This window comes from Cyanistes caeruleus, chromosome 2 (assembly GCF_971803275.1).
Source record: "Cyanistes caeruleus chromosome 2, bCyaCae1.hap1.1, whole genome shotgun sequence".
Taxonomy (NCBI): Eukaryota; Metazoa; Chordata; class Aves; order Passeriformes; family Paridae; genus Cyanistes; species Cyanistes caeruleus.
The window spans coordinates 71,071,161-71,096,479 of record NC_141702.1 but is presented as its reverse complement, the minus strand read 5'-3'; the positions used below and the strand labels follow the sequence as shown (position 1 = coordinate 71,096,479).

The 25,319-nt window shown below is 38.8% G+C and overlaps 1 protein-coding gene across 3 annotated transcripts in view; it reads left to right on the top strand.

The window, feature by feature from the left end:
* The window catches only part of DISC1 (DISC1 scaffold protein), a 190,248-nt gene that overhangs the window by 44,430 nt on the left and 120,499 nt on the right, over positions 1-25,319 (top strand). For all 3 annotated transcript variants that reach the window (XM_086877818.1, XM_086877817.1, XM_086877815.1), the window contains exons 4-6: positions 11,557-11,707; positions 14,999-15,128; positions 19,430-19,665. In XM_086877818.1, the coding sequence (XP_086733944.1) occupies positions 11,557-11,707; positions 14,999-15,128; positions 19,430-19,665 (517 nt within the window). The remainder of the gene's footprint in view (positions 1-11,556; positions 11,708-14,998; positions 15,129-19,429; positions 19,666-25,319) is intronic.

Here is a 25,319-nt window from a genome sequence, read left to right as displayed (position 1 = left end):
AGCAAGTAATCTATGCCTTTCAACCTCTTCTGACCCCTACCTCACATAGTGTGGGATGGTTGCCTGCCTTGTATTGTTCTGTTGTGTAGTTGTTCTATTCTTTTTCCCTGGTGGTGGAATTTGGGCAGCTCCAAGACTAAGCTTGATGAAATTGCGACCTTTGTTATTTCTGGAAGCCTCCATAACAGGTTGAACATGGTGGTGGCATCAAGTGTCCCAATGCCGTGATGTGTTGGTAGAGATCTGTTTCAAGGAGGTCATGTCTCAGAGTCAGCTCAACAAAACACAAGTAATTTTTACAATAAGAACCTGCTTAAGCTATTAGGAAGCTGCCAACATGAAGTACAGCTTGATAGCAGAGGAAAAGCCTCCTCTGAGGTTATTGCAGTGAGATGTGGCTTTGATCCAGTTCAGCCTAAGACTGTTTCTTCAGGGCAGTTCACTTCCTGCAGTGTTCTGAGCCCCGCAAACTTTCTGGTTTTTTAGAGAGTTTGGTGACATTTTGGGAATGTCAGGAATGCAGGATGTTTTGAAATTCAGAATCAATAGGACAAAGTGTGCTTGAGATTAATTTTCAGAGGGAAAAAAATAGAAAAGGGTATGCAGCTTTTTACATTTGGTATTTTATATTTTTTTGGCCTTCCAAAGGAAGTTGTAGGATCCAACTTCAGTTCCACTGCCCAAAATTATTTTAATTGTTTTGTGCTTATGCTTTGGTACCAGAAACAGACTTGGGAAAGCAGTGGTGAAGATGGTAAATAGAAAATAGACAAGAGCTTAGTACTTGTATATGTAAGCTAAATAAACTGTAGGTTTAAGTCAGATAGCTAAAAAATTGTGCTTTTTCTCTTTTTGGAAAGAAAGAAGACTAGAGAAGCAGATGCTAGCTGAAAGATGTAGGATGGGAAAAGAGTCAAGGCGCAGAAACAATGAAGGGAGAAACTGGGGTGTAAGGGTACCCATGAATTGCTGAGATGAAATTGATTAATAAGGCCAAGTTCAAATGGAAGGGCAGGAAACCAGTCACCAAATATTAACAGCTGTTCTGTGTTCTGTGTTTGTCTTTGCCATTGAATTCTGATTCCTGGAGTAATAATTTCCTGGTGGAAAGTATTGGATCTGACTAGATACAAGGCAGAAATTTTTTACAGTGGCAGAATTACTTTACAATGAGTGTGCTTGAAACGCTGGAACAGTTTGTGCAGAGAGTGGAAGGATGGATGCATGCATACATGCCCCCTCTCTGGCAATACTGAAGGCCAGGATGGATGGGGCTCTGAGCAACCTGATCTAGTAGAAGATAACTCTGACTTGGGTTGGACTAGATGACTTTAAAGGTCCCTTCCAACTCAAACCATTGCATGATTCTGTGAAATTTTAACGTTTGTGAATCCATTTTTTGCTTTGACAGTCAGAGTACTCTGAGGACAAATGACCATTCTCTCATATTGCTTGATTTCTTAGGATATGGCCTTTACTGTAGAAAGCAGAGCAGTGATGTGTCTTCTGTGTGCTGGAGCAGTGATGGATGGTAGAAATTGGAAAAGTGGTTAGGCTGAACTAAGTTAGCATCTTTTATTTGCTATTTTTTAATTTGCCTTTTTTTAAAAATAGCTTTAAAATGTTTTTTGATTTTGCATCTACTGGTGCAGAGTGCTTGGGGAAGCCTATCAGCTTAATTTGATGGTAAAGTTTTACTTCTTGAAGAACACTGGGAATAAGGAAGAAACAATTAAATTAGATTTATGTATTTGAGATTATGTAGACTATTAAATGTGAGAGTGGGCACCTGGAATAATAGCAAACATGGAGTGGTATTGTGGGAACTCAAGAAGGAGAATGCAGGGAACAAGAGAGGCAGAAAAAAGATTGCTTTAACCTAAAGTAAAATTCTGGCATCCAGGTACTCATCCATAATGAATGAATGTACTGTTTTCAGCCCTGTTACCACAAAGGCTTACTGCATCTTCTCTCTCCCTTTTGTTTCTGGAAGCTTCAATTTTCCTTGTAGAGTTCCCCACTGCAGTTTTCAGAGCAATTGCTTTGGGGCTGCATGCACACATTTATATTCTCTTTATAGTTCTCTATGTGTAATATTCAATCAATAAGAAATAGTATTTTATACCTTTTCCTCAGCATGCCTTGCCACAGAAGGGGGATAATGTTGCCTAATTGCATTTTGTTTTGATGGTGTTGATCTGTAGCTGGTAGCTTAAGCAGACTGCAAGCTAATTTCTTCCCCTATTGTAGTCCTTGGGAAACATAGCACAATTTAATATACACCACACTTCAAAATGTCTGCTGTTTTCTTTCAAACTTCAACTTAAAGCAACTCTACATCTACTCATTGGTGTTTCTTAGCCTAGACTTTGTGCTGCTTTGTTCTGCACTTTTGCAACATGGCTTTTAAAAGTATGAAGATAAACCTTTGTGGATCACTGCTTGTATCATCTATACTACTTTGTGGCTTCTCACAAGAAAAATAAAATCTTTCAAACAGTATTCTTTACGATGGTGTTCTCAATATGTTCAGGTTAGGCAATAATAAAGGATCCTTTTCTTTGTCTGACAGCTGGAACAAAGCACTTTAGATTCACAATATGTGCTTAAACAGAGCCTGGTACAAAAAAGTCCCAACATAATCTGATTGTCTCTAATTACAAAATCCTTGATATAAAAGCCCAGATACAGACCATCCAATTTTAAAATTTCTTCCTGGAATATTCAGAACTTTATAAAAATGACAGGTACCTCACAATATAATGCAATTAGTTGTAGAGCACTGCATGGTTTGCTGTTAATCGACTCACGTGTTTTCTAATCAATCCATGGCATTTATTCAGAGGCAGTGAAAATAAATGGATGTTGGCTTAGAGATTCTTGGAGCAAGGAAAGGGACATGGTGAACTGGGATTGAATTGCCTGCAGTTGACATCAATATACAGCTGGCAGTACTTGTATATGAATTGCAGCGGTTGGAAACTTCCACCAAACCTTTTCTTCTACCATCTCCAGTAAAAGAAGGAGCTGTATTGCAAGCCAAAGAACTTTGCATTGATTTCTTTGAGCTTCCTTGTCTTGTGAGATCTGATTCAGAGTAGAATTTTATTCACAATATGTGTCTGTTGTCCTGCATAGCCTGATGTTTTCAAAGATACAGAATTGACCTGGAGTCAGCAGTATGTGTTTTTCTTTGTTTCTCCAGAATCTCATATGTAGTGACAGTACTGTCAGCACTGCTGGCAGAATAATGTTGCTATCAAATAAAGTGCACAAGCAATCAGCTTTTTTTTTTTTTTTTTTCCCTTTTAATATATCTTTACTGATGTTACTGTAAATTATTTTTATTGTAAAGTCATACTGGAAATGTAAAGATCTTGGTGGTTTCATTGGAAACTTTGTGAAAGACTGTAAAGAGCAAACAGTCAGTGGGGCACTGTTTAATTTGTGAACTGGCTAAAGGAGAAATGATGTCTCCAATGTTCAAATGCCTGTCTGTGAACTCTTGTGGTGTTTGAAGGAATTTACAAATGCAACAAATCTGAAGAGAAGGACTGTAGGGGGTAGAAACTGTATGGAATTGTATTTTTCATCCAGTTAGAAAGATGAATTGCAAAGGTTGTCACATACAGAAAACTGCCCACTATTTCACTAACTGTTATGCATGTCAGGCACATTAACAAATGTAATTACTCCTGTGTTTAGAAAATTATGGAAGCAGTTAGTTTATGCTCTAATGTGAAGTATTTATGAAGGTCCTAATATTAAAAATGTTGCTATTAAAGATACTGTAAAACCTCAATGTTCTTCAGCAATGTCAGATAGGAACAATGGAGATTAAGCTGTTTCTAATATGCTGAAATTATTGCCTCTAATTTTCACTTAGAGTGTGGGTCTGATGCACTCTTCTCTCCATTTGCCCCTTTGTCTGTCATTTATTTTGTGGATTGTAAATTTATTGGAGTAGAGTTTCTTTCCCCACTCCCTTTCCCCTTCCCCTCCGTTGGCTGAGCCTGGTATAATTGGAAACTCCATTGGAGGCTCCTCTGTGAGATGCTAATGGAAAATAATGACTTTCCTTTATGGATAGTCATGTTACAGGAAATTGTCAGTTTATCCAAATAGTCCTGATGTCCTTAAACTCAGCCCAGAAATAACAGCTGTGATGATAGTTCACCCTACATCATTGCCACGTGAGGAGAAAGTAACATGAGAAAGCCAGATTTTTCTAGCATTGGTTGAGTAACTACAGAGAGATTAATTGTCCAAGTCAGGACTCGGATATTTTCCTGCTAGGCTCTCAACCCCCATATTTCCCAGAGGTGTGCTGGACAAAGCCCTTCTGGCTTTGTGGCTTCTTGCTTATGTTCCTGCTGATGTTGAAAGTAACTGTACCTGCACCCTCACAAAACCCATGGAGTTCTATGGCTTGTGCCCATAAATCCTGTTAACTGTGATTATTGAGAGCCAGAGAACACATTACAGATCTGAGTGACAGCCTGTCAGTCACACTGCTGCTGTGAATGTTCTGTGAAGTAGGAGCACTGGTCAAAATTTATGATAAAAAGTCTGTCCCAAGCTTTGCACTAGTGAGTTTATGGGGAGAAGTTTCTTTCTGGGGAGATAGATTTTCCAGTGTTAACTGGAGATGTAAACTGTAGGTGGAAATCTTGGTGGTGTGCTTTGGAGGAAGCATCTGTTAAAACGTCTAAGAACGTAGCTTTTTGTTCAATGCTAAATGAATGCTCTTGAATTCAATATAAATTAGAGGAGGGAAATTAAATATCTGCCATTGTGTCAAGTTTCCTTTTGTAATAACAGCTAAAAGTGTCTGTTCTTGTATATTTTAAAGCTTTCAGATTTCCCAACTCTGCTGCTACACAGATGTTCAGTACACTAAATTCTGAAATGTTATATATTTTAAGGCAGCAGCAATTTCCTGGGTTGTAATTGGTATGAACTGATGGGTAGAAAATGCAAAGCTTGCAGGGATGCAGCATGCTTGAGCTGTCCTCCCTTTTAAGAAATCTTGTAAACAGTGCTCTCCATTGCTTCTCTTGAAGGAACTATTTGAGTACCAGGTTTCCTTCCCTTTCCTCCCCCCTCCCCGATTTACATGTAGTGGTATCTCATTGCTAGGAAAAGAGAAGGAATCTGAGGATAGGCAGCTGATGCTGACTGCAGGAGTGGGGAGCTTGTGGCATCAAATGCTGTATCAGGTCATTGCTGGGTATTTTGGTTACTCTGGTGCCTTGAGTGTGTCAGGGAATGCAGGAGACTTGTTCTCTTATACTCTTCTGTTTGCTAGTCTTTTAACCTTAAACAGCACCAGAATTGGAGGTACCATCAGTCGAGCATCTCAGCAGGAATTAGAACGGTTTGACGTCTGTACTAAGAGTGAGAAATAACTGAGGAATACGCACCAAGGAATTATGGGGTTGTAGCTCTTGCAGATTTTGGCCCTCCTGCTTTAGGGTGAATTTGTGACAGTAGCTTCTGACTCCAAAGGGTGTTCAGCAGCCAGGAGTTTGGTTTGTTCTTCAAGGAAGTCTTGACAGTTCAGTAGAAGAGCTGGAGTGTGCAATTGCACAAAGGTGCCTTTTTTGACTGGAATGGAAAAAGTTAAGTTCCAGGTAAGTGGGATAATTACATTTGTATTTTGCTCTGCCTTTTTACTGGCTGTGGGACCCAGGGGGTTATAGCCTTTTCTGGAAAGCTTTAGCCCCTGCTTACTGGCCTTCCCAGGAACTGCTTTTTCCACTGACTGCTGGATATATTTAATGGACCCGCTGCCAAATATAATTTTAATTTGGATTAGGTGTGTGAGCCTTCAGAAGGAATCTCCCAATTGTCCCATTTACTATGCTTTGTAGATATGTCTTTTATATTACTATGTTATTACATATTACATATTACTATGCAGTGTAGACCAGTCTTGTAGTACAATGGGTTGGTTTGCTTTCAGGTGAGACAAAGTTTGAAGAGCTGTAGAGCTACCAGAGGGGTTCAACTGTCTGTCCTTTGATTCATAGCATTGCAGTAAACCTAGTTTGAAGCAGAACCTTCTAAGATGCAGATGTTGGGGCCTCAATACTGAACTGTTTTGCTCTGCAGATGTTTTTCTTTTAATCCACACAGTCAGCAGGGTAGGCATAACTCTGCTCTCCTGTGGCTTCAGTGGTGTCTGTCCCCAGACCCATGACTTCTTGGAGGCAGCCTTGCCCAGATGTGCAGTTTGACTTTGCAGTGGCTTTATTTTGCTGTATTCCACATGCAGGGTTGAATGGAATATAGAAAAGGTTTGCTCTATACTGATGACCAGACAGCACATGCTAGGGGCTAGCTGTTCAACTATCCAAGAGTAATCTGAAGCTCTATTTTATATATATCAAGTGTCTTTCTTTTTGATTGTGTATATGTTTGGTACTGTTAGATGGTTAATTATTTTATCCTTAAGTTAAGAGTAGATAGGAATTCTAGGTGCTTGTAATGCCTTCAGTTCTTATTAAAGTATATGTCTTTGTGTCATATTTGGATATTAATTGATCTGCATTTTCTCCTGCAAGTTATTTTGCAGGAGGCCAATGCTGGTAATGGGGCTGTTATACACCTTGCTTACTTGCTCTCCAGCTGTGTTTCAGTCACACATTCAAGCTCCAGATTAGACTCCTCAGGTTACCAGACAGGGTATGTGTTTGAATAATTCATGGTTCAATTTTTGTATTCTCTGTTATAATGTATTTTGGAGACCAAAAGCATAGATAGCTTGAGAAGAGAGAAGTTTCTGGTGGATAGAGCAGAAGTCTTTTAGGTGACAGACATTAGGGATTCAGGAACAGAAAGGGGGCACTTTTCACCCTGGTTCTTAGTCTTCTCTCTAAAGTCCTGATATTGTGTGTGATTTTGGATACAGGCTGCTAGAGGGGTCTTTGGTTCTGGACCTGGGACTTCTTTGCTTCTTAGAAAATACATGACTGTCTTTGGTGCTGAGCATACCAAATTCAGTCATTTTGGGCCCCTAAAATTTTTGAGAAAATGAATGGTGGGGAGATTGTGTTTGCAGAAGCAGGCAAGAAAAATATTTTTGAGCTTCAGTGTGTAAGTTATGGTTATAAATCCTACACAAATCCTGTTTTAGGGCCTTCAGATTTTGGGGGGATGCAAGAGAAAAAGGGAAGATGTTGTTTGCTGAATTGTGGTGCAAGATCAAATGACATTCTCTAGTTGAACTAGCTGAAGAAACACTTTCTTAATACACAGCAATTTGTAGAATAGCATGATTGATTATCTTCGCATTTATTAGCACAGACATAAATAAACGTAAGTATAAGAAGTACATAGCAAATGCAGTTCTGTCCTTACTGAGATGATTTTCTTAGGTGTTTTTTAAATGATGATAAATAGTTCTGGTAAAGTGAACCTTTTCTTTGGAGGAATAAAACCGACGTAGAGTATGCAAAAAATAGAGAGATAGCCAGAAGTTCTCACATGGTCAGTTAGAAGCTATGGAAATTGCTTCCTTTACTCAAAGCTACTACAAAGCACGTTCTTTGGAGACACTACTGTTTTCTGACTGCTGCTTGTTTAATTGGGAGCAGCAGTTAGTCAGCATCTTCCAGGCCTTCTGTGGGTTTGCTTTAGAGTGGGATGTCTGAGGTACATTGGCAATGGTGGTTTGCACAGTAATGGATTGCAGTGCAGGGTAATTTAAGAGTTAACTTTTACTGTTTGGTCTGAAGTAGGAGCTTTGTCTAGGGTATCTGTAGGACTCTTCAAGGCACAAGCTGGTACACACATGTAGTGAAATAAAAGGCTGATAAAGAGAATTTAGGCCTCATTTTAAATGCTTCTGTAAAACAGTATGTATTGATTACCTGAAGGTTTGGTCATTTAAGAACTTCATCAAATGGGGGGGATTGCTTTTGGCATGTAAGCTGTGCATTAGGTAACTTATTTTGAAGTGAGGAATGGGATAGAGAAAGTATTAAGCCTTTCTTTGTGATGGAGATACCTGAGTGCATGTGGTTTCTTTTGGTGTCTCAGTCTATCAGCAAGTTCTTGGATTCTGTGAAGGTCTCTTCTCTGTTGGAATAACTTGTTAAAACACCTAAATGAAAGTAAAAGAAAGTTGTGTCTGTGAGTCTGATGACTTAGCAATAGCAAAGGCCTTCTGTGTCTGCTTCTTGGCTGAAAAATCCTAGAAAATACGGTGGAAGAGATCACTCAGAATATTCTGAGCTGGAATAAGGATCATCAAAGTCCAACTCCTGGCCCTGCCCAGGACAGCCCAAAGAATCACACAATGTGCCTGAGAGCATTGTCTGAACACTTCTTGAACTATGTCAGACTTGATGCAATGACAGCTTCCCTGGGGAGCCTGTTCCAGTGCCCAGTCACCCTCTGGATGAAGAATGTTTTCCTGATATTCAGCCTAAACCTCCCCTGACACAACTTCAGGCTGTTCCTTCAGGTCCTGCCCCTGGTCACCACAGAGCAGAGATCAGTTCCTGCCCTTCCACTTCCCCTCAGGAGGAAGCTGTAACTGCACTGAGGTCTCCCCTTGGTCTCCTCCAGGCTGGACAGACCAAGTGACCTCAGCAGCTCCTCACATGGAGCTCCTCCTTCACCATCTTCATTGCCCTCCTTTGGACACTCTCGAACCGTTCAATGTCTTTCTTATATTGTGGCACACAAAACTGCCCCCAGCACTCGAGGTGAGGCTGCCCCAGCTCAGAGCAGAGCAGGACAATCCCTCCCTTGCCCAGCTGGCTGTGCTGTGCCTGATGCCCCCCAGGACAGGGTTGGTCTTCCTGGCTGACAGGGCACTGCTGACTTCAGTTCAACTTGCCAGTGACCAGGACCCACCAGGCCCTGGCACTGCTCTCCAGCCTCTCATTCCCCAGTCTGTCCATACATCCAGGGTTGCCCTATCCTAGGTGCAGAATCCAGCACTTTCCCCTTGTTCAAACAAGAGGATGCATTTGGGTTTTTTGGCTTCAACCTTAAAACTCTGCCAGAACTATTCCTGAGAAATGTTTGTCTGACCTGAAAACCAACACTGGAGATTTCCTGACTAACCCTGGCAGTTAGATTTAGTGCTTCACTATATCTAATGTTTTTTTGGCATATCATTTACTGCAACTCAAGTTTGTTACTGAGGACTCAAATTCTAAGGGAACATTGTATTACTGCTTTCTTTGCAGCTTGCAGCTTTGTAGTAGTACTGGAAGTTACCTCAGTCTTTATCTCTGCCAGTCTGAGGAACCCTGCTTATGTCCCTCTTTGACATCCTGTTGGCTAGACTTGTGGTCATTTCCATTACTTATGCTTGATCCAGATTTCTCTTGAGCCACAGCACTAGAAGCTGGATTGAGATGAGCCTTATTTGTATGGTTCCCTGCTCTGCAGATGGCACTGAGGCTCTTGGGTCTCTCCGTGCACTGAAGATATCAGCCAGGTCAAATGGCAGGGATCTCCTTTCCAGAAGAGGATTCTAAAAGCTGGGTGCTGCAGTGTTCAGCTCACTGGTGCTGGAGTCTCTTAAGACATAATCCTTAAGTGTGATGCTGAAAAGATAAAAGGATAAAAAATCATTTAGTGCAGAGAGATAAGTAGATATGAGCAGCCATATTACTTAAAAGATGCCAGCAGAGCAAATTATTTAGAAACGTCTGCTAGTAGAAACTAATTGAATACTGTGTAGATTGGAATATATAAAGCAGGATGCAGCCAAGACTTAATGAGAGAGAGAGAAGGAGTTGGCATGTGGATCCTCTCATCTGTTTTCCTTCCCAAAATAGTGTGTTTCTAGGGCCAGGAGGGGTAGGAGTAGAACGATGGAACAACTGGACACACAAATACAGTTAAGCATAATTACGCTGAAGAACAATGACGGCGTTGTTAAATGGCTATAAAGGGTTGCCACAACTCCCAGGAAGCCCAGTGGCGAATGGTGTGAGTAAAAGGAAGTGTTTCCATGTGGTTTGGCATTCAGTGGTCATAGGACACTAGCCAACCCTTTCAGCCCTTACTATTCTGTTTGTAACTGGTATTTTCGATGGCTGAGTTTGAAATGCCAAGTGGTATATTAGCATGCAAGTGCTGATATGTTTTTCTGGTCAAAATACAGGGTTGGGAGTCTCATCTCAGCTCAAATTTCAGTTTCAGTGTGGTGATAGGGATAGGGTGAATCTACTTAGCTGTGGCCCCTGAGAAATGTGTCACAAGTGTGATTCACCTCCATTACTTTGCAGGAATAGTATGCACGTGGATACAAGTGGGATAGGGTGCTCATTTCAGCAAGGGCTTTCTGACATTTTGCATGCCAATGACAACACAAAAGTTCACCCTGGAACAGTTTGCTGGGACAGGGAAAAGATCTAGTCTTATTAGTAAGGTCTCTGTATTCTACCCTGTTGGCACAGAAACAGACTGGAGATCAATACTAATGACAGATTATTGTAAAAATGCATCATTTTGCTAAAGCAGCAAATATAAGCAGCTTCTAATGTAAAATCCCCTCAGAGGATAGAGAAAGAAAATAAGCAATAAAACGCATGCACAGATGGATGCTATTCTGATAGTAATATATTGTATTGAAAATGTTAAAAGGATTGCTAATTGCACAAAATTTTATGCAGTGAGGCCACGAGCAGAGTACTGAACTGTAAAGGTTTTCCATTTGAGGATTAGCTCAAAACTCTCTAATTTGACTAATGTATCATCAAAGGTGTTCTGTCTTGGATGGCAGGCTTGTTTTCTGTCATGCAGGTGATTTTGTGGGTATAGTGGCACAATAGAAGATACATGTACTGCATTAATAATTAGTAGTTAGAATGATAATCCTTTGTTTTCTACACAGGGACAGAAAAGTAACTTTCATAGGGAAGTGGTTACTCTAAGAAATGTATAGGGTTATGTTAGAATCAAAGCAGTGTCTTGGGGACTACTGTTATTTCTATTTAAAGTTGTAAGTAAATCTTTTTTGTTTTGAATGATAAACGGAGCATAATTCAGGAGAGCCGGGAATGTGATAATTGTTTAATTGCTATAATTGCATGTGCATTTTCTGCTGAAGTATACTGCTGTATCATGTGTGATTCTTCAGTTCTTGACCTAATAGCAGTACAAATTTTTTATAAGGTCAAAATTTAAATGAGTAACTGCTACCTAAGTTTTAAGAAAAACTGAAGCAGCGAAGAGTAGCACTTTTCCTAGAATTAATTCTCAGCTGTTACTCTAGGAAGAGCATAGATGATAACTTTGAGATAATTCTTTGGAGCTCTATGAAATTAAAAAAGTGCGGGGAAGCCTGCAGTTTTATCCTTGTAATAGAAAAAAGTAGCTTGGCATTGTGGTTATTTGATATTTTTCATTGTAGTCTTGTTAATTTCTCCTTAAGCAGAGCAGACCAATATATTTTATGAAAAGAGGAAGAAAAAGAACTATCAGAGAGGTGGATTTTACTTTTTAGTTGAGAGACTTGTGTTTTTACCCCCAGGTAAAACAGGACCCTTTTGTCACTGTTTAACTTTTTTTTGTTAATTTAATTTCTAGCTGATAAATTTAGACGGAAACTGGAAGAACTGGAGAAGGAGAAAAATTCTTTAAAATTTCAGCTTCCTTCAAGGCATCCCTCAGTTAGCAGTTTTTTGGATAGGTTCATGACCCAAGTTCAGGCAACTTTGCACTGGGCTGCTGATCACTGGTAAGTTTGTTGATTCATTATTGTGTAAAATGATGCTTCTCTTTTTCTCAAAATGCAGAATACGACTTGTGAATAATTATAATAAAGAATTTTAATGACCATCTAATGTATCCATATGAACCTTGCTTATGAAAATTCCACCCTTCACCCCTCCCCCGCCATTTTTTTTTTTTCTTTCTACAATTCTTTCAGAATTCCCCTGAAAAACATTGATCATGGTGAACTGGCAAATTAAATGGAACATTTCTCGTTGATGTTGAGTGGGAATGGGATTGAATCCTTGACACGGCAGCTTGAGCATACAACAGCAACGCAGCTTGAGCAAAGCTTCCCTGCAGAGTTAATTCTGATGCTCCCTTTCAGGCAATGAAAGGATATTTAAATATAAAGTAAAAACCAGATCTGATAGGAATAGATCTTTGGGAGCTTCCTTTTGTGTGCCACTTCTTAGACAGCAATATTGAGCTCAGCATTGTACAAAGTCACAAAAATAAATTCTAAACCTTGTCTTGAAGGGATAACTTCAAAGATGAGAGGAATGTGAGGTGTGTTGGATGGCCCAAGAGAGGGAGAGCTTAGGAAAAAAAAATAGTCTCTATTTCTTGGTCTGTCTTCATCTGTGCTCCTAGTTACTGTTGTTAGAAGAGGATACTTTATGGGTATTGAAAGCTATTCTCAGATGCAATAGCACAACTGATAGAAGAGAAGCCTTTTGTTTTCTGGCAGCTTGTTAATATAAAGGCTGCAGTGTGCTAGTCAGTACCTTTGTGTGTAATTTTTGATAGACATGAAAATTAGATAAAATCAGATAAAATTAGATAATACTTTTATTTTGTGAAGTTGGAGAATTTGTAGGTAATTTTAGCCTCTGTTTATAGCACCTAGTAAAAGGGGGGGTTTAAAAGAAGCTGAGCTCCTTTCAGAGCTGTTTCCTTCTACCTTCTGAGGCTCTAAGAGGCCTTAAAGATTAAGATACACCATCCTCTATTTTGCTGTTAAGATGTGTTTGGTCTATGCATTAATTTGTAATAATGATTTTGGCATTAGAGGTAGCGTCTTCTTTGTCATGGAAATTGAGTCACTAAAGCATTCCTCAGATACAGTTTGCTTATTTTTATCCTGTATAATGTATATATAATGCTTTTATATATAAAACAGATGTTATAACACATTTATGGAAGTGTTCCTGTTCTTTGGATGATTAGATCTGTAACTCTTCTCTTTGCACAGGTCTGAGCAGTGCCATTCTTCAGGGTCAGATGAATATTGTCTTCCCTTTTCTGTCTTGTGCATACTCCTTTCTTTGAGCTTAAGTTCAACTGCTATTGTGACACCCTTTTATTTGCTTGCTTGATTCTTGTAGCCTTTTACACTGCTTTGTCTGTGGTCTGACTCATTAATACAGCAAGTGTACCCTTTGTCTTCTGTACAGGGGTTTAAGTCCTTTCTGTTCCAGCAGTGTTTTTAGATAGTACAGTGGAATACCTAACTGCTTCCTCAAGGACATTTTTTTTTTTGTTGTTTTCATTTTGTATTGGAACAAAACCAGAATATGCAAGAAAACTCTTGTTTTTGTTTCACCTGGAAAATTAAAAAGGTGATCACACCATCATCAAAAGATGATGACTGGATTATTGCAATTTTACTGTAGTTAAGTCAATCTCATCTTTTTGCAAGAAAAGTGTGTTTCACAGCTTATTTAAGATATGAAGCTGAAATTTGTGCTCCAGTTTTGTTTTACTTGATTAAATTATGAGATACCTTTTTAAGTGAATGCATTTGATGTTGACACAGGATATTGGAGGCATGTGGGGGGAGCCAGATTTTGTGATTTTTAGCTTAGGAACAAGAAATGCTGTGGTTGTGCAATCATTCAGATTTGGTGAGATCAGAGAGATCTTGTTTGTCTTCCGGCAGTACCAAGTAAACAGATACACATGGAGTTTCCAAGAAGGTTCTGAAAATAAACTATGTTTGTAGTGGAATTATTTCTAAATTTTGATCAGCCACTTGGAAATTTATTACATATCTCTATAGGAATGATGCAGCTCTGGCTTGAAGAAGGTGGCTTCAGACCTGCTGGGAAGTATGGTTGGTCAGAGCCACAGGAACCTGTAATGATTGTAAGGCACAGTGATGGTCTAGCATCTCATAATAGGGGATGTCTCTTTGGTGCACGCTGTTAATACAGAAATGCAGTTATGCTGTCGTTACGTCTGTCATGCTTCATAGTACCTGTGTTAGTGCTGAGGCTTTATTTTGCCTTTTCAGCATATTCTGCAGCCCACAGGAGGGAGTAAAGCATGTGTCTTTTGATAGTCCTGCAGAATAGATGAAAACCTCTTGTTCTACACACTTGTTAAACACCTGTGCATGGAGATCATAATTGAGTGATTAATCATGCTTAAACCAGACTCACAATGCATGTTTTATATGTGGCATTGATGTATTTGCTTTGCGAGATGACAGTGGGAAATCATGCCTCAAAACACTTTGTTTGAGACACAGTATTTTTAAAAGAAGATACTCAAATGCATCTGCACTCTTTATGTGGAGATGCATGCACTTGTCTCCAGAGATGGACGCAGAACACAATTGCCCTTATCGAGTGCGCATGCCCTTCGCGAGGGAACATGGAAAGCAAAATGGATTTGCATTGTTTGCAGGTGCATTTTGAGAGGCTGATTATGGAATTGATATTTAACATAATGTGCTGGAGTCCAGTCATGCAAAGATTTACAACTGAGGGCTGTACAGATGACTGGGAGGAAGCCCGCTGATCGTGATTTTGAAAGAACTCGCTGTGCAAGAGAAAAGTAAAATTTGGCATTGTGGAGCAAACACACCAGATGATCTCTAATGTAGTCTCCAAAAGCTGACAGAAGCTGCAAAAATGGCTTTGGCAAGTTTCTAAACTTCTGTCTAAGACATTTTTCTCTGTATTGATAGAAACTACATGCCTTAGTTTTGTCTCTTTCAAGGCAGTGATGGATAAATTTCTGAAATATGATAAAGCTGGGGGAAGCCTGGAGCTTTACAAACTTTCCATTTTCTTTCTTCATCGTGTTGTAAAAACAGTGTAAATGTTTGAGATAATAAAGGAAGATATGCCAAGGAGAAAAAAAATCTCTTGTTCTCTAACTGTATCTGTTTGAAATGTATTCATTCTGGTGGTGGTGGAGTGTTATGACTCTAAAGGTAACATGTAGTATTCTGATCTGTTTAATCCTTGAGACACTGAAACTCATGAAAACCACTAATTTTCAGCTTTTGTCGTGTTTTTTTTCAAAGGGTTAGACATGAAGAAAATGGTCTTTGTCATGAAAAAGAGCACAGACTTTTGAGATCAACTTCCCAGGAGAGGACACAGGTTTCGGCCACAAAACGAAACCAGCTTTTTCAAGAAAAGAAGCGGTTACAGGTAACAGGACTGCAGAGTTGTGTATAAGAACCAGTGCTGTGTGGGGAAAACCTTGTAAGCTGTCACACAGAATTAAATAAATTTATTGTAATAGCGACTTTGCTTCTGTGTAGTAATTAGAGCCTTGGCTGGAGTCCAGTCGATAATCTAAGTGATGATTGGAGATGGCAGCCACAGGAGTTGTGTTAATCTCATTACAGAAACGCAGAGCTGGAAGGTTTGGTGGCTTGTGTGCATGCTTAAACTTTCCTCATTATCTTTTTAAGTGTGCTCTTTGTTATAATTTGACGTTTTAATATTACACTGATCTTCTGAAGTTTTTATTTGAAGACAAAAAGTTTTCATCCGTTTCTGGTTAGAATTTACTATAAATACATGATTTACCAGCTTTTATTCCTGAAAGATGATTGATGCTTTTCATAAGGATGAAGGAATCATCATGGAGCAGTCAGCATTTGCTAACAATAGCTTTACAATGACACATGATGTCACAACGTGATAGTTTGGCAAATGGAATGTTTCAGGATGGCATCAGTCCAATTTTAAGTCTGTAAGCCTTTTAAGCAAAATTCAGCTCTTTCTTTTCACCATCCTTCAAAAATCTCAATGTACATTGATGTTTAGTTATGTGTCTTTTAAACCTCGGTGATCACACTCAGCAATGTCGCACCTTAGAGAGCAAGTAGACCCACTTTTCCTTTTTTTCTGTGATCTTGTCTTGAATTCTTTTTTTTTTGTGATATTTTTCATTCCTTTGTTGGATCCAATAGTATAGTAATCTTTGTGTACACACATAAATTGATATATATAAAAAACCCACAGAGAAATAGAGAAAAACATCTTATGTGGTCATTGCACAATTGTACTTAGGTGAAGAAATATCTTTTTTATCCTACTCATCACCTTTGTATTTTTTAGGTTTATTTCATCATCAGTTAAGAGGAGACATAGCGTCAGCATTATCAGTATGCAGAATTTTTTTTTTAATCTAGACATCCAAGAGCCACCTCAAGATATTGAGCTGAAAACTGCTGTGCTGTACTTAAGACTCCACTACAGCTATTTTTTACACTTGCTCAAGATGAATCTTTATTTTTCTGTAGTTATACCAGAAAAAATTAACTGCACCATTATACAGGCATGCAATTTGTTAGCATTTTATCAAAATTACCAAGAATTTAGGGTTCTGAGGAAGGCTGATCTGTGGTGATTGTTTGCACCCAGGGATCCCTAAAGATTGTTCCTGCCCAAAATCTTGCATGATCAGAAGTAATTTTTTATTTTATTTTTAATTTTCTTTAAAAAAATCTCTTCAGCCCCATTTTTCTTTACTTTTTCTTCTGTCCTCTCTCCTGTTGGTTATGCCTTTGTCTTCAGGGGTTTGAAAACCTGTGGCAGTACCTGTAATTTATGTATTAACATTTCTACTGCAGTCTCTGTGTCATGGAGACATCAGTCCATGAGTGAAGCTGGAGATACACAATCAGTACTGAGTAGCTGTTGTTTTGGAAATCCCAGTTTAAACTTGAATCTGCAAAGTAAAACTCCAGCTTATGTTTAGTGAGATGAATATCATCTGCTGCTCTGTGCTGAGACATTAGGTCCTTTTTATCTGTCCCTGGAGGCTGACCAAGAGCATGCTAAAGGCTTCTTTGCATTTCTGGAAAAGAATGTGGGAGAATTCCAGTTTACTGCTTAAAATTTCCATGTTCCCAAGAATGCCTGTGAACTATTGCTGAACAGAGCAGCTTTCTTTCTGTGAATGCAGATTGTGTGCTTCTGGTATCTATTTATGTTGTACATTTCAGTACTAAAAGTGTAATTGTAAAACCAGATTCCGTTCATCCTCCTTGCTGTTCCCATGTAGGTTGCTTATTGCAGTGATTGCAATTACTACGTGTTCACAGAATATGGAGGTCTCTGTACTAAGTAGGGCCTATTAAGATTTTGGCAGTATTCCCAAGCCAGTAATACAGAGACAGAATTGTCCTTTGTGCACACTAAAAGCCTAATTTGAGACTGAAAGAAACAAAACTGTTGTTTTTGGTCTGCTGATCTTTCTGTTCTTGACAAATGCCTGTGGGTTGAAACATGGGCCACATCATTCTTTTCTTGCTGTATCTAAAACCAAAGAAAAACCAAAATAACTGATCAACCGAGTGTGCAGGACTACTATAAGTTGAAAATTTGGAGCTAGTCAACCTTTGAATATGCAAGGGCCATTTCTTCTTGCTCTAAGCGATATTTGAGAAGCTGGTTACAGTGCAGCAAACCTGAAAGTATGTTTTTTAACATAATCAGTGAACTAAACTTCATGCAAATTGCATTGAAAACATTATCATAATGTTAAGGTTATGAAGTGAAGCTCGAAAAAAGCAAAGAAATGCTGAAGTCTGTTATCTGTGCATAGTACATATGTTTTATAAGTCTGTAATACTGAAGTATGCCTTTTTTATCCCCCTAGATCCCTACCTACATAGCTGAAGTGTCTGCTTAGTTATTCAGAATACTATTTTATCTTCATTACTCAGTATTTGACCCCAGAACCCTTTTACTGTGCGCCACTCAAACCTTCTTTTAAATACAAATTGATTAATTTGTGAGTGGGCTCTTTTTACAGTATTAATCAACATGGCATCTTAGTGATTCAAACCCACTTAATTTTATCTCTGTAACACCATTTTGGGTGTTACTGCCATTTGCTCAGATGCAGAATGGAGAAGTGAATTGCCATATAAAGCCAGATGGTTGCTTCTAACGTCAGTTTTGTAGTGCCTAGTTATTTACTCATTAAAGATTTGGTTTTGGGTTTCTGGATTTTTGTTTTTAATTTTTATTTGGACTGAATGTGATCAGAGTTTGAAATTGAGCTTTGATTTCTGTTGAGAGCCTATAGATAGCATGTCAGAGATCTCTTGAAGGTTGTATAGAAAATGATGAACATACAGTCTGTGGTCATGTGTGGAGATAATAGTTTAAATGGCTTGCAGAATTTCACAGAGACAGTAAGAAATGTAGGAATAAAGTCAAATTCTCCAGTATGGCGTTCAGCTAGTTTGATGACAACTTTAACTCGGCAACCTAGATTCCTTCAAGAAGTGCTGTTTCCTTGGATGCGAGCTATCTTGGGTTTTCAAGGAAAAACCTGTGCATGGAATTTTTGGCCTCATCACTTCAGGAAGGACATAGAGGTGCTTGAGCATATCCAGAGAAGGGCAATGAAGCTGGTGAAGGGTCTGGAGCACAGGTCTGATGAGGAGCAGTTGAGGGAGCTGCAAGTGTCTAGTCTGGGGAAAAAGAGACTTAGCGGGGGGACCTCATCATGTTCTACTTGAAAGGAGGTTGTAGCCAGGTTGATCTCTTCTCCCAGGTAACAAGTGACAGGACAAGAGGAAACAGCCTCAAGCTGTACCAGGGGAGACTAAGATTGGACATGAGGAAGAATTTCTTCATTGAAAGGGTGTCCAGCTTTGGAGCAGGCTGCCCAGGGAGGTGTTAGAGTCACCATCCCTGGAAATGGTCAAGGAATGACTTGACGTAGCACTTAGTGCTGTGGCTTAGTTGACAAAGTTCTGTTCCAGTCAAAATTTGGACACAACAATCTTGGAGCACTTTTCCAGCATTAATGATTCTACAGTTCTATGATTCTAAAAATTGTATTTTTTTCTTTCAAGAAACATCAATATCTTAATGGACACAATTTGAACTTCTAGAGAAATGAGTGCAATTGAGGTTGAAGTTCTGTGCATTTTAAGTCAAGGAAAGGATTTTGTACTTTTAGTTAAAATGAAATGTTAATTATGAGAGGGGCTGGGTAGATAGTCAGTGATTCTCTGCTTGTATCCTGTGCTTCATTGTGGGATTGGAACCATTATGCCAGCCATTGCAGGGATAGTCTGCAAGATGGATGTTTGATTGGTTTAGCTGCCTGTCTGTAGAACAAGATTCTGTTGCCATGGGTGATGTGATAATTGTGCTTTTGGTGGAAGTTTTTAGCTTGTGAACTTGGGAAATACCTAGGTATTTTGAAAGTGAAAGAAGGCTGACAGTAGGTGTTGGAAGAGGAATGTGAAGCGTGGTGTTGAAATGGAGGTGAATTCAGACTGCTGGAAGCAATAGAGTTTCTGATTACAACCGACATAAGAATTTTTGTGTGTCAGCAAGAGGATGTCTCATTTAATGTTTGCTAAACTGGACAAATATAATGAATGCTATTTATGACACTTGTACTGTTTTTTCTTAGGGGAAAATGGGTTTCTTTTATAGGGCTCATGGTAAATTTTGGTTTCTGTTCTATGCAGAAAGAAATTGAAGATCTCCAAACAAGACTGAAAATATTAGAAGGAAAAGATCAACAGCTGAGAAGAGAAATTGAAGAACAAGACAGGCTTATTCAGTCGCAGGACTGTGAATTGGCTGCTTTACTTGGCTGCATTTCTTTAAGAGAGCTGCAGGAAATAAGCAAGGCTGTGGATGACACTTTAACATCCTCCTATCGAATTCCATTCAGTTTAGATCTTCCAGAAGCAATAAAGAGGTATTTAAATTTCAATTTAGATGTAGAGTCTTGTATCTTCCTGTATGTTCAGCTGAACTGGCTGTCAGTTGTTTTCTTCATCATTGTGCCAGCTAATTATCTAGATTTAGACACTTTAAAACTTTCTAAGAAGAGATGTTGGAGTTTTAATATTGATGTACTTCCTCAGAAGAGTTTGTAGCTATTTGATTGTCTTGCACCTAATGTTTTCTTATGGTGAACACCCTCCTACATAAGGCATATGTGTCCATCAACTCTTAGTTCCAATCAGCAGCTCATGCTATTTCTTGTTAACTGGTGGAATCTTTTCCCCAGTTTGGTAATGCAGTAAACATATTTCTCCTGTAAGTGCGTACTAGGCACCATACAAATAAATATTGGAGATGCATCTTGCTTCCATGAACTTGTAATGATAATAAAGTTCAATGTCATGAGGAGTGCTAGACTCAGACAGTGGACTTGAAGCAGTGGGGAAGAAGATGCAGCATGAATAATTTTGGGACACCTACAGTTAAATGAACAGTAGATGGATCCTTTAAATGGAAAAGTAGCTACTCTTGGCAGTATTTTGGAAATAACCTCATATTTATTTAAAAAAGCAATTGAAGTACTAAAACTGTACTGGACACTGGTGATGGGACTTTGAAAGTGGTACTGCTGCTGTGTTACCAAGAGAAAATAAAATTCCTATTTATCCTAATGTACTTTTCTGCCAGATAAGCAGTAACTATGTTGCTTGCAATTTTTTTTCTCCCATCATGTTTATTGGATTTAGTTTGTTTGTATTAACATTCATGAGAAATTGCTGCTCATGTGTGCTAATTTATACAGATGATTTTTTTTTTTAAAGTCAGCAGAACGTTTTATAGAGGGCATATTCTTCTCTTTTGACATGTGTTTAAAATTTTAAATTAGGTTATGGGAAATAGTTTCTTGCATTAAGTTTAGCTAGCTTTAATAATATTTTTTACCTCTTTTTCTGAGACCGAGAAATAAAAGATCTTAAACAGTCTGTCTGAGAAACTGATTTGAGTTCTCATAGTTTTGGATTTGCTTATGAAAGAATATTCAGATTATTTTTTTCTCTCATTGCTGCTGTAATATTTGGGTTGCACTTACCTCACTGGGAAATTATTTAAAAGTGAGTTAAATAGTATGGGTTCAGGAGGAATTTTCTCTGAGTTGTTTGCTTACTAGCACCATGAATAGCACAATCACTTGAGAGAAAATAGGCATTCATTATTCAAAGTGAGTTCATAACTGGAATGAAAATTTAGAAATATTTTTTTTCCTTTCTGTTCATTTTTAAGTGATGCAATGAATGAAACTTTTATGTTTGTTTTTTTTTGTTGTTGTTGTTGATTGACTTTGTTGTCACCAGTGGTCAGGTGCATCTGCTCTTATTCCCATAGCTGGAGTTTTGCTGTTGGGGCTCTGGTGGATTGACCTTGGCTACACACCATGTGCTCACCAACCACTCCATCACTTCCTCCTCTCAGCTGGCCTGAGGAGAGAAAGTAAGATGGAAAACAATCCATAGGTTGAGATAAAGCAGTTTACTAAAGCAAAAGTGAAATGTTGCATGCACGTGCACAAGGGTTTTATTCTCTACTTTCTACCATCAGGTGATGTCCAGACACTTCCCAAGAATCAGGGCTTCAGCACATTTAGTGGTTGCTCTGGAAGGCAAACACTGTGAATAATGAATCCCTCTGCTTCCTCCTCCTTTTGTTAGCTTTTATATCCGGAGACATCCCAAACATTCTGTAGTATGGAATATCCCTTTGGTCAGTGAGCATCAGATGTCCTGGCTATGTCCCTTCCAAGATTTTGCCTTCCTTCAGCCTTCTGCTGGTGTGGGAGGGCAGGATGTTGGAGAGAGGGTGCTGATGCTGTGCCAGTGCACATTGGTGGGTTATCAACAACGCCTTTCCAGCCAGCAGTGCAAAGCACAGCACTGTGGAGGCTCCTGTGGGGAAAGTTAACTCCACCTCAGCTAAACCAAATACAGGACACAAAAATGCAGTCATTTAACAGTGAGAGTTTATTCAGATTGACAGTGGACTTAACTGATGGGTGTCTTCCTTTTCAAGCTGTGCAGTCTATCATACCTCAGGTACAGATTTTATGTCTGAATCCAGGCTTGTTCTCCTGTAAGATGAAAAAGCATCATGCACATAGTAAGACATTTGGTGTGGGTACAATTCCTGTGTGCCTATGGGCATCCCCTAGATTGTCATACAGTTAAACAATAATTTAGGAGATTACCTTGTTTAAACTTCTGCTCAAAGTGAGGCTACAATTTCCAAGTGATATCAGGTTGCTCAGGGCCCCATCTGTGAGTTTTGTATATCTTCAAAGATGGAGATTTTGCAGCTTTGATAGACATCCTGCATTTTACCACCCTTGCTGTAAATTATTTTTCCTTTGTCTTGTCAGAATTTCCATGCTTGCAACTTGCATTAGCTTATTCTAAATCAGTACATCTTTTGGAAGGAGTATTGTTTATTAGGTAAAAGGCTTAAACACTTGGTTGATGCTACTTCAACATAATAGTTTTAAATTCGCAAATCTTGACATAATTAATCTGAAAGAGATTTTTCTGGAAATGTGAATTTTATTTATGAATAGTTGCAGAGGGAGAAAAAAAGTTTTCCAAATTTACACCTATGTGTGTGAGAAATAAAGCTATTACTCATGCACATGTACTAGAGATCAGTGATTATGTAGGTAGGTGAATATCGATGGGCAGTATATTACAAGCTCCTCAATGCTGGGCTGCAAGATACTCTGTATTTATTCTAGTATCATTGTGTGTGTCAGTAAAGTAGTGCTATAATGTGCTTTTGCATAATTATTTGTTGACTACATGAATTGCATTCAGCACTGGAGTAACACAGGCAGGGCTAGTGTGAATCATCTCTTAAGACAATCTGTGCTGTAATGAATTGTATTTGGTGGCTTGCAGGTCACTAAAAGATGAAACATTATTCAATATATTGAAGCAAACTTCCAGGAACTTGAGAGGACATACTAAACAAAGAATGTTTGCTCAAGTACTTGCCCTTCTCTGTGAAGGAAGAAAAGAGCAAGTCAGATAAAACGCTGGGATGAGCATTGCATCTAAGCTTATTTTTCTTGTTTAGTGTTGTTATTTTTTCAGGAGTGTTCTTTGTTTTATCTTGTTTATCTTTGGTGTGTGGTGAACTTCTTAAATATGAAGAGCCTTTGCCAATACCTAAAGCTAATACCTAATGCTTTGAGTTTGAAGAATTAAGAAACATTAGGGACTTACTTGAGGGCTGTTGGAAGACATGGTGAAAACCTGCTGGTTAATAGGCGAAGAAATATGTTTTGACAGGGAATTCTCACTGAGGTTGAGACTGCAGAATGTGGTAGTTTTGCTCATCCAGACAGGCTTAATTGCTGTTGGTAAGCTAAAGGGTTTAATCGTTATTTTAAAATGGGGAAATTGCAGGACAAAAGCCCAGTTCACTTGTATGTGGGGTTGCGTGGAGATGCATTTGAAAGGTGGAAGCAGCTGGTGTTGTGTACACTGTGACACATGCCAGTGTTTTAACTGAGGACAACACACTGAAATCAGAAGAAAATGGGTCTGGATGTTTCAGCGTGAAGTACTTTCTTCTGGAGATTGCAAAAGGTATCCAAATATATAATTTCCATATTTGCTACTGCACACCATTTCAGAAATACATGTTTTTAACTGGTGTAACTTGAGTTTTCTAATTATAAAATAAGACCATATTAATTATTTGACCTATTCACTTTGTTAGTTCCTTTATTTGTTTCTTTCCATTTCACAATAAAAACTGGGGAAATCTGTTATACATACTTCAGTTCATATTTAGTTTCATTTATCAGTTTCTTTGTTTTATCCATATCTGCAGATGCATGTGTCCTTACATCATGTCATTCTTAAAAGAAATTACACAGTTCCATCTGGAATATTGTCTGGGCACTGACTGCTGGCTGAAAGAAAGTCAGTTATATACCTTTCAAAAGTTTTGAATGCTCTGCCTCTTCCTCACATAGAACAATTTTTGATTAGTAGGAGTTTGTTCTGTGGTGGGTTTGTGGGATCATCTGAAAATAAGGAAATTCTCTGTTACATGTATTAGTTATTAGGGGGTGGCCAGTTGTGCAAGGAACTAGACTTGAATATTTATGCAGCCAGTTCACTCTGCTTTTGTGATGCCTGGAGTTCATTCGAGAAAGATCAATTTGAAATGAAATACAAATACTCAGGGGGGTGTAAATCTTATTTGCTGGAATATACTCAGAATATTCAGCAACTTCAGTTGAGGGCAAAGCCTGATAAAGGCAAAAGAGGTGGGGTTCTTTTAGAGACATTTTCAAATTAGATGTTAGCAAGTTATGTGAAATTGCTGAATAAGTCTGAATGTAGCCATGCTTATTTAAGTCAGCCTTTCAGCAAAAATATTTATTTTTAAATATTATTTTAAATATTATCTTTGAAGTGTAGCAAACCAAATTGCAATCTATCCTTTCAAAAGGATATCTGTTGCTTTTGGTTTGGTTTTTTTTGACTAGTCCTGTCACAGTGCCTTTGTCTCAAAAATTCCCTTTGGGAACAGGACAGTAGCTCAAATACAAAGAGCAGAGTGATGAAATGGCTCTGTAGCATCAAGAAATTTCTACTACAGTGCACAAGTTGCTAATGTTCCTGACTCTTTGAAGGGCCTGTGTGTGGGACAGTAGAGAACTGAATTGTTCTAATGCCAGATACTCTTGGAGTCTTTGATTCTGGATTTGCTACTTGATGTGTTTGAAGTTTTTTGTTGACTCCACTTTTTCCTGATACCACAATCTGTTACACAATCTTTATTACAAGTAGAAAGGGATGTTGGTAGGTAGGCTAGAAGCAAAAATGATTGCAACTTTTTTGGTTTCTAAAGATATTCCTGAATTTTTTCAGGAGACACTCTTATGCTGTGTTATGAGTTGGTCTGTGAAGATCCTGATGATTTGGTAGATGTCTATGAACATTGCATCATTGTCTAATTTCTTCTGGTCTCATTTGGTGCTGGGGAGGTTTGAGGTGCTCCTGGGACTGGCTATACATAGAGCCAATTTCAGCAAGTCAATATTGCTTTTACCTTCTTTTCTTTGCCTGAAATGTTATTTACTTTGGGGTCTTTAACTGTGTGGGTGATTTTCCTGTGCTACATCGTTAAGTCTCTACCCTGGGAGGATGTCAGCAATCCTGCAGTCCTCCCTTGGCAGAAAGGCCTTCTGTCCTTCTGACCAGACCTTCCTCCTTCTGCTGTCACTTGTCCCTACCCAATGGCCCCTTTGCCTTCCCAGGTGCTGTTATATTCCGTCCATGTTGGGGTGAGCATCTCTGTTTGTGTGCACATTTGTCTCATCTCTGTAAGATTCTTGCTTCTGTGCTGTATGAGAGGACAAAGCTTCTGGGCTCCTTCCTCTGCATTGTTCCCTGCTTTGCATGGTGACTTTTCTTCTTTTTTTCCCCCCTCCTTAAAAAATACCCCTCTCTGTCACACCTATACCACATTATCTGTCCTCATTCCTATAAAATACCGAAACTCCAGGGAGAGGATATTAAAAAGGAATGCAAGTCAACAGAATAGATAAATGAAAGATGAGAGCTT